This window comes from Penaeus japonicus, unplaced genomic scaffold (assembly GCF_977035675.1).
Source record: "Penaeus japonicus unplaced genomic scaffold, GWHDUDI00000001_assembly GWHDUDI00000004, whole genome shotgun sequence".
In the NCBI taxonomy this organism is placed as follows: Eukaryota; Metazoa; Arthropoda; class Malacostraca; order Decapoda; family Penaeidae; genus Penaeus; species Penaeus japonicus.
In genome coordinates this window covers 1,579,330-1,589,329 of record NW_028234406.1, presented here as the reverse complement: position 1 = coordinate 1,589,329, position 10,000 = coordinate 1,579,330, and the positions used below count along the sequence as shown (strand labels likewise).

The window sequence follows — 10,000 nt, the reverse complement described above, 5'->3', positions numbered from 1 at the left end:
TCCTCATAAAATCTAGAAATCCCTTCATAAAGTCCCATCAAGAAATCCCATCAAGAAATCCCATCATGAAATTCCTTCATGAAATCCCTTCATGAAATCCCATCATGAAATCCCTTCCCAAAATCCCATCATGAAATCCCATCATGAAATCCTATCATGAAATCCCTTCATAAAATCCCATCAAATAATACCTTCATAAAATCCCATCATGAAATCCCTTTCGTGAAATCCCATCAAACAATACCTTCATGAAATCCCTTTCGTGAAATCCCACCAAGAAATCCCTTAACAAAACCCCTTCATGAAATCCCCATCCACAGGTATTATTCTGGGGCCTGAGAGACCTGAAGCGCATCCACCTGCTGACAGTGGACCGGCCGCGTGTGGATGTGGAAGTGGCTGGGCACATCATCCAGTCAGCGGTCATCACATCCGCCCGAAGAAATCCCAATTTTACGAATCCTGTGAAATACATCGATTTGGTGAGTCCTTTCGCTCTAGGATGGGGCGTTTGTGGGCGTAGAGGAAGGGCATTGGTTGGGTGTAGGTGAAAGTGTGGGTTCGGGGTGGGTGTTATATTTCTAAGGCCGCTGTTGATTGGAGGTGAAAGTGTGGGTCCGGGGTGAAAGTGTGGGTTCGGGACGTAAAAGACATACGGTTCAACGTCGGTTTTGGTTTATTCTTTGACTTGGCTTCTCTTTTGGGACGAGATGTGTGAATATTCCCCGTTCTCAGTATTCTTAGCATTGTTAATATCTTAGTGTTATTATCATCATTGCTTATTTCGTACATATTACGATAATTAGCCCTGAAATTGCACGAAAACCTCACCAACATCTCATCAACGCCACCTCACAAATCCAAATCAACCCACAACCCACAAAGACCCTTCCCCCACAATCCATCCATCCCTACCATCAACCACGTACCACCACCACCATAATAATAAAAACCCACTCACCCCAACCACAGGAACTACCAGAACAGGAGCTCTACTGCCCTCCCATCACCATCCGGGTTGTAGATTGTCGAAGTTTCGGAAGGTTCACCCTCGTCGGGACTCACATCATCTCGAACCTCCATCGGTACACGTGGACCCCGTCGACGAAGAGGGAGAAGGAGGCGGCCGCGAGGAATGCGTCGCTGGTCCAGTTGCAAGGTGAGGAGGGTTCGGGGAGGGTTGGGGAGGGTTAGGGAGGGTGGAGGGACGATGGGGTTATGGAGGGTTTGGGGGTTGGGGTTTGGGGAGGGGTTGGTGGGGTTTTGGAGGGGTTGGGGGTTGGGGAGGGTGGAGGGACGATGGGGTTAGGGAGGGTTGGGGAGGGTGGAGGGACGATGGGGTTATGCAGGGGTTGGGGGTTGGGGGTTGGTGTGGGATGGGGAGGGTTGGGGAGGGTTCGGGGAGGGTTCGGGGAGGGTTGGGGAGGGTTGGGGAAGGTTGGGGAGGGATGGGGAGGGTGGGGAGGGATGATGGGGTTATGGAGGGGTTGGGGGTTGGGGAGGTGGAGGGGATGGAGGGACGGGGGTGAAGGTGGAGGAGATGGAGAGAAGGAGAGGAATGGGGAGATGGAGGGAAGGTGAGGAGAGAGGTATAGGAAGGGCCAGGTAGGAGAGGAAGAAGGGGTTGGTGTAAGGGAGGGAGGGATGGCAAGGGAAGGGGGAGTGAATAGAGGTTAGCATAAGAGGGAAGTATCACATAGGCCTGTACTACATAAGATCATGCATTATAATAATTTTTGCTAAAACACAGACGAAACTTATCACAAATAAGCCAATACACACTCACGTACACACACACACACACACACACACACAAACAAACAAACAAACAAACACAAAAACAAAACACAAACACAACCCAAGCCTCACTCAACCAAAACAACAAGGCTTCCAACCCCACTAACCAAAAACAACAAAGCCACCCAACCCAAACCCAAACCCAGCCCAACCCACCACACCCCACCCCACTCCACCCCAACCCACCCCAACCCAACCCAACCCAACCCAACCCACTCCACCCCAACCCAAACCCACCCAAACCCAACCCAAAACCCACTCCACCCCAACCCAAACCCAACCCAAACCCAAACCCACCCCACCCCCCCCACCCCACTCCACCCAAACCCAAACCCACTCCACCCCAACCCAACCCACCCCACTCCACCCTAACCCAAACCCCAACCCAAAACCCACTCCACCCCACCCCAACCCAACCCAAAACGCCCTAACACCCCCACCTTCTTCAGGAGACGACCCTAACGGCGTAGGGAACAACAACGCCCTTGTGCCCAATAACATCCATGGAGGAGGAGGCGGAGGAAGCGCTGCCTACAGAGGGAATCACGAGCGAAGTCCTCTCCTACAGAAGGACACAATCATCACCATCGACTATGTGCGTGTAGGATATTATCGTTCCTTTGGTTTGTTTGTTACGTTTGTTTGTTCTTTGTTCTTTGTTTTGGTTTTTGTTTTTTTGTATTGGAGATATATATATATATATTGTTTTTTTATCTCCTGTGTCTTTAAAATTGGATATTTTAAGTTAGGTTGTGGATTTGTTCTCTTTGTGTATTTATTATTGTCACTCAAATTGTGTGGTCCTTTTTAATGGTTTAATGCGTTATTTCTTAAGTTTGGGTTTTATACAGGACGGCATAATGTGTGCTGCATTTATTTTTCTATTGAATCAATGTGCTTGTATAAATGATATGAAAACTGTTTCCGGTATTCCTAATGTACGTGATTAGTGTGTACACGTGTGTGTGTGAGAGAGAGAGAGAGAGAGAGAGAGAGAGAGAGAGAGAGAGAGAGAGAGAGAGAGAGAGAGGGGGGGGCGAGAGAGAGAGAGGGAGAGAGAGAGAGAGAGAGGGGGGGGGCGAGAGAGAGAGAGAGAGAGAGAGAGAGAGAGAGAGAGAGAGAGAGAGAGAAAGAGTGAAAGAGAGAGAGAAAAAGAGAGAGAGAGAGAAAGAGAGAGAGAAAGAGAAAGGGCGAGAGAGAGCGAGAGAGAGAGAGAAAGAGATAGATAGATAGAGAGAGAGAGAGAGAAAGGGAAATAGAAAGAGAAATAGAAATTGAGAGAGAGAGATAAGAGAGAGAGAGAGCAGACCCTCAGCTTAACACCCCCCAAAACACCTCCCCAGCAGCAAGTCTCCACCCCGACGCCCCGTGAAACTCTCTCTTTCTTCACACATCTCATTCTCTTCGTTTCTTCCTTCGTCCTTTCCACCTCAGGGATCTGGCGCTGTCTCCAAGCTCGTCGGCGTTACGAAGAAGGAGAAAGCGGAAGCCAATCGAAGACGAAAGCAGAGTATAGACGTAGAAGAAGAGGAAGAGGAGAATAGAGATTGGTGGACGAAATACTTTGCGTCTCTCGAAGCTGTGGCGATTGTAGGTGTTTCGAGTTGTTTTGTTGTTTTTGTTTTTTTAGAATAATTTCTTATTGTGGTTGATCATTTTATTTGGGTAATGATTGAAGATATATTTGCATCGTCATCATAAGGCAGGAGATTATTACAATATTGCATGCAAAATCGAATCTTCCACGTTTGTTCATAAACATATTCATCCTTTTACCGTGCGACTTTGATCTCCGCCCCCCCCCCCCTTGCCTACACTTACTTCACTCACGCTCTGCTTTCACTCCTCCAACAGCAACAGCAGGAAAGCAGGGGGGCGAGAGAGCGAGCAGACAACCCCGACGGCGAGCAGGCCCAACAGCAGGACGCCCAGAGGGACGCGGCGACGGACAAGAAGAAGCACCACACCTTCAAGGCATCTTCGACGGCGGCCAAGCTAGCGGCGAGGCTCAGCCCGAAGACGCAGAGAAGAAAACCCAAGCAGAATATTGCTCTTATGAAGGTGGGTTTTGGAGAGAGGGAGAGAGGGAGACAGAAGGAAGGAGAGAGGGAGGGAGAGAAAGGAGAGAGGGAGACAGAAGGAAGGAGAGAGGGAGACAGAAGGAAGGAGAGAGGGAGACAGAAGGAAGGAGAGAGGGAGACAGAAGGAAGGAGAGAGGGAGGGAGAGAAAGGAGAGAGGGAGACAGAAGGAAGGAGAGAGGGAGGGAGAGAAAGGAGAGAGGGAGACAGAAGGAAGGAGAGAGGGAGACAGAAGGAAGGAGAGAGGGAAGGAGAGAGGGAGACAGAAGGAAGGAGAGAGGGAGACAGAAGGAAGGAGAGAGGGAGACAGAAGGAAGGAGAGAGGGAGGGAGAGAAAGGAGAGAGGGAGACAGAAGGAAGGAGAGAGGGACACAGAAGGAAGGAGAGAGGGAGACAGAAGGAAGGAGAGAGGGAGGGAGAGAAAGGAGAGAGGGAGACAGAAGGAAGGAGAGAGGGAGACAGAAGGAAGGAGAGAGGGAGACAGAAGGAAGGAGAGAGGGAGGGAGAGAAAGGAGAGAGGGAGACAGAAGGAAGGAGAGAGGGAGACAGAAGGAAGGAGAGAGGGAGGGAGAGAAAGGAGAGAGGGAGACAGAAGGAAGGAGAGAGGGAAGGAGGAAGGGAGGGAGAGAAAGAAGGAGGTGGAAAGAGAAAGCGAAGGAAGGAGAGAGGGAAGAAAGGGAGGGAAACGGAGGAAGAGAGGGAAGAGAGTGAGAGAAAAGGAAGGAGGGAGGGAGGAGAAGAGAGAAAACCCAAGCAGAATATTGCTCTTTTGATGGTGGGTTTTGGAGAAAAGGAGAGAGGGAAAGAGGAAGGGAGGGAGAGAAAGAAGGAAGTGGAAAGAGGAAAGGAGGAAGGGAGGGAAAGGAAGATGGAGGTGGAAAGAGGGAGAGAGATGGAGGGAGAGAAGGAAGAAAGGGAGGAAAAAAGAGAGAAAGGAAGAGGGAGAGAGGGAAGAAAGTGAGAGGAAAGGAATGAATGAGGGATGGAGAAGAGAGAGAAAACCCAAGCAGAATATTGCTCTTATGAAGGTGGGTTTTGGAGAGAAGGAGAGAGGGAGACAGAAGGAAGGAGAGAGGGAGGGAGAGAAAGAAGGAGGTGGAAAGAGAGAGAGAGATGGAGGGGGAGAGGGAAGTAAGGGAGTGAAAAGGAGAGAAAGCATGAGGGAGAGAGGGAAGAGAGTGAGAAGAGAGGAAGGAGGGAGGGAGGGAGGAGAAGAGAGAGAAAGCCCAAGTAGAATATTGCTCTTATGAAGGTGGGTTTTGGTGGATGGTAAGGAGAGAAGGAGAGAGGAAAGGAGGAAGGGAGGGAGAAAGAAGGAGGTGGAAAGAGGGAGAGAGGGAAGAAAGGGAGGGAAAAGGAGGGAGAGAGGGAAAAGAGTGAGAGGAAAGGAAGGAGGGAGGGAGGAGAAGAGAGAAAACCCAAGCAGAATATTGCTCTTTTGATGGTGGGTTTTGGAGAGAGGGAGACAGACAGAAGGAAGGAGAAAGGGAGGGAGAGAAAGGGGGTGGAAAGAGAAAGAGAAGGAGGGAGAGAGGGAAGGAAGGGAGGGAAAAGGAGGAGAGGAGAAGAGAGAAAACCTAAGCAAAATGTTGCTATTATGAAGGTGGGTGAATGGATAATGGAGAGAGAGACAAAAGGAAGAAGAGCGGGAAGGAGGGAAGAGAGAGAGAGAGAGAGAGAGAGAGAGAGAGAGAGAGAGAGAGAGAGAGAGAGAGAGAGAGAGAGAGAGAGAGAGAGAGAGAGAGAGAGAGAGAGAGAGAGAGAAAAGAAAGGGAGGAGGTAGGAAAAGATGGAAGGAGGAGAGAAAGAACACCCAAATAGAATATTGCTTTAATGAAGGTTGGTTTTGATGAATGGATAAAGAAGGTAAAAGATAAGGAAGGAATGAGAGAAGAGAAGGGAAAGAGAGAGAAGAAGGGAATATAGAAGAGACGGAAGGAGAAAAACAGAAAACAGAAAAAAAGAGAGAGAAAAAAATAACGAATGAAACAAACAGCCATCGACACCACCAGTCCATCCCGTCTTACACCCCCCCCCCCTCTTACTAACACCCCCCCTCCCCCCTCCCCTAACACAGGTAATACCCGGTGACCTGGAGACGGAATTCAACGGGTTCCGGGAATGGCTCCACACCTTCGAGCTGTACCGGGGCAAGAAAACCGGAGACGAACTGGAGGACGAAAATCGAGTCGTCGGGAAGTTTAAGGTGAGATGGGACCGGGAGACAAGTGGGTTAGTTCTTGTTTTTGTTTTTGTCTTTTGTCCGGATGGGGGGTTCGGTTAATGATGATGGTTATTGTTATGATGGTAGTAGCAATGATAAGGGTGATGGTGATTACAATGATAAGAATAATGATGATAATTCTGATAATGATAATAGAAACGATCAATAATAATGATAATATATTTTTTAACGCACTCAGAGACTCCGTTCAGACTGTAATCTAATATTATTTATGCACAGTTCACTCTAAGCAAAAAAAAAATCACAAAACTTGAACACTTTGATACTACTTCGACTTCATATTGACCAAACCCCCAACGTTACAGAAAAAAAAAAAAAATTTCACATCTTCCAGAATGGGGGTAATCACACCTTACACATCTATCCATCATCTTCCACATCATTTTACCGCACGATTTTGATCCCTATTCCTCTGTTTACATGATTCACGCTTTACATCCATTCCACATCCTACAATCCTTCCAAATCTTCCAGGGTGTCTTAATTTAATCCCACATCTTCCAGGGTGTCTTAATCTCATCCCACATCTTCCAGGGTGTCTTAATCTCATCCCACATCTTCCAGGGTGTCTTAATTCCACCCCACATCTTCCAGGGTGTCTTAATTTTATCTCACATCTTCCAGGGTGTCTTAATTCCACCCCACATCTTCCAGGGTGTCTTAATTTTATCTCACATCTTCCAGGGTGTCTTAATTCCACCCCACATCTTCCAGGGTGTCTTAATTTTATCTCACATCTTCCAGGGTGTCTTAATTCCACCCCACATCTTCCAGGGTGTCTTAATTTTATCTCACATCTTCCAGGGTGTCTTAATCTCATCCCACATCTTCCAGGGTGTCTTAATTTTATCTCACATCTTCCAGGGTGTCTTAATCTCATCCCACATCTTCCAGGGTGTCTTAATTTTATCTCACATCTTCCAGGGTGTCTTAATCTCATCCCACATCTTCCAGGGTGTCTTAATTTAATCCCACATCTTCCAGGGTGTCTTAATTTAATCCCACATCTTCCAGGGTGTCTTAATTTAATCCCACATCTTCCAGGGTGTCTTAATTTAATCCCACATCTTCCAGGGTGTCTTAATTTAATCCCACATCTTCCAGGGTGTCTTAATTTAATCCCACATCTTCCAGGGTGTCTTAATCTCATCCCACATCTTCCAGGGTGTCTTAATCTCATCCCACATCTTCCAGGGTGTCTTAATTTTATCTCACATCTTCCAGGGTGTCTTAATCTCATCCCACATCTTCCAGGGTGTCTTAATTTTATCTCACATCTTCCAGGGTGTCTTAATCTCATCCCACATCTTCCAGGGTGTCTTAATTTAATCCCACATCTTCCAGGGTGTCTTAATTTAATCCCACATCTTCCAGGGTGTCTTAATTTAATCCCACATCTTCCAGGGTGTCTTAATTTAATCCCACATCTTCCAGGGTGTCTTAATTTAATCCCACATCTTCCAGGGTGTCTTAATTTAATCCCACATCTTCCAGGGTGTCTTAATTTAATCCCACATCTTCCAGGGTGTCTTAATCTCATCCCACATCTTCCAGGGTGTCTTAATCTCATCCCACATCTTCCAGGGTGTCTTAATCTCATCTCACATCTTCCAGGGTGTCTTAATTTAATCCCACATCTTCCAGGGTGTCTTAATTTAATCCCACATCTTCCAGGGTGTCTTAATCTCATCCCACATCTTCCAGGGTGTCTTAATCTCATCCCACATCTTCCAGGGTGTCTTAATCTCATCTCACATCTTCCAGGGTGTCTTAATTTAATCCCACATCTTCCAGGGTTCCCTCAAGCTGTACAGGTGGCCACTCCCAAAGGATATTGACGATACGACCATCACAGGAGGAGATCCCCAGTATGGATTCTTCCAGGTGAGGTCTGATTACAGGGTTGAATAGATTGATTTCGGTAGATTAGATCCTATTGAATTGACGGAGGTTGTGAATAGAAGAAGGAATTTATTTTGAGGAGTGGAAAATAGTGTGGCTGATTTGAGGATTTTTTATTTTTTTAAATTTTAGTTGCAAGTTGTAAAATACGACTGAGTAACGGAACTTCCTTGATTTTTTTTTTTTTTTTTAAGCAGGATGTTTTATTCTGAAAGAGATATCAATTATATGTGTTGTATATAATTTTATATGGATGTAAATTGATGAATATTGCTACCTCTTTCCATATTTTGAAAACATTTCAATAGGATTCATAATGATATTCTTGACTTTTGCATTCTAGTTCCTATCTAAATTCTATTCACATACTTTTCAAGATCTAATTCTAAATGCTTCTTCCGGGTCAGCCATAAAACGACCCTGCCCCTGTCCCTCATTTTTCAATAATTTTATAGATCAAATTGCCAGTTCCATAAGCCATACCCCCTCTAAATTTGGTCTTAGCAGATCAAAAGCTAAGTGCTAAGACTCTTTGTTCTGGTCACACGTTTTCAAAATCTAAATCAAATTGTTCCTTTCACGGGATTTTCCGTCTCTCTATTTTTATCCACAATGTTTTTTTCACAATTCTAATTCTATTTCGACCTAAACTAGGTCTTCTTTCAAACGAACCCAACTTCTCTCTATTTACCTTTCTTCTATCGTCACTCTTCCAAAATCTAAATCTAAAAGCTAATTCCTCGGATCCTTTCAATATCCCCTATCTTTTCAAAATTTTAAATCCATGTCCGCATTTCCAAGTTGGGTCTGCCATCACATTTCTCAAATTCAACCTCATTAACGTTTCAAAATCAAAATCAAAGTGCATAACCCACAAAAACCACCATAAAAAGAGTTCAACTCCTATCTAACTTCGATCTTAATATCACATCAAAATCAAAATTTGAATTTAAATCACACAAGAACCACCATCAAACATCATAGCTTTAATCTCACTATGATCTCAAAATCAAAATCAAAATGCAAATGGTCACCCTTATATATCTGTCCTTTTTTTAAATTTCTCTTTTAACACTTCCATTCCCACCTATCTATCAATCTGTCTATCTGTCTGCTATCTACCAATCTGTCTATCTGTGTGTCTATCTATTAATCTGTCTATCTATCAATCTATCTATCAATCTGTCTATCTGTCTCCTATTTATCAATCTGTTTATATGTCTGTCTATCTGTCTGTCTATCTATCTATCTATCTATCTGTCTCCTATTTATCAATCTGTCTATCTGTCTCCTATTTATCAATCTGTCTATCTGTCTCCTATTTATCAATCTGTCTATCTGTCTCATATTTATCAATCTGTCTATCTATCTATCTATCCACTCCACAGGGCCTTCCATCAAACGACCCCATTCACGTGCTGGTTCGAGTGTACGTGGTACGTGCGTGCGACCTTCACCCCATGGACCTCAATGGGAAAGCTGACCCTTACATCCTGATCTACCTTGGGGGCAAGAAAGTGTCAGACAAGGAGAACTACATTTCGAAGCAGCTGAACCCCGTCTTTGGCAAGTGAGTTGTGATGTGGTGGTTGCTGTGATGGTCTTAATTGAGGGGGAGGGGGGGTAGGTAGATAGGTAGGTAGATAGGTTGATGGGTAAGTAGATTGGTAGATATGTGGGTAGGTAGATGGGTAGATATGTGGATAGATAGGTTGATGGGTAAATTTGTGGATAGATGGATTGATAGGTAAGTAGGTAGGTAGATATGCTGATGGGTAAGTAGATGGGTAGATATGTGGATAGATAGGTTGATGGGTAAGTAGATGGGTAGATGTGTGGATAGAGAGCCTGATGGGTAAATTTGTGGATAATTGGATTGATAGGTAAGTAGATAGGTAGATATGTGGATAGATAGGTTGATGGGTAAGTAGATAGATAGATGGATAGGTAGATAGATAGGTAGGAAGACAGAAAGAC

General features: G+C 45.3%; 1 protein-coding gene across 4 annotated transcripts in view; it reads left to right on the top strand.

The window, feature by feature from the left end:
* The window catches only part of LOC122252678 (otoferlin), a 390,650-nt gene that overhangs the window by 365,449 nt on the left and 15,201 nt on the right, over positions 1–10,000 (top strand). For 3 of the 4 annotated variants that reach the window (XM_086535873.1, XM_086535871.1, XM_086535874.1), the window contains 8 exons: positions 321–482; positions 973–1,159; positions 2,247–2,398; positions 3,232–3,387; positions 3,652–3,858; positions 5,954–6,082; positions 7,916–8,005; positions 9,412–9,593. In XM_086535873.1, the coding sequence (XP_086391999.1) occupies positions 321–482; positions 973–1,159; positions 2,247–2,398; positions 3,232–3,387; positions 3,652–3,858; positions 5,954–6,082; positions 7,916–8,005; positions 9,412–9,593 (1,265 nt within the window). The remainder of the gene's footprint in view (positions 1–320; positions 483–972; positions 1,160–2,246; positions 2,399–3,231; positions 3,388–3,651; positions 3,859–5,953; positions 6,083–7,915; positions 8,006–9,411; positions 9,594–10,000) is intronic. The other variant, XM_086535872.1, reaches the window with a different exon arrangement.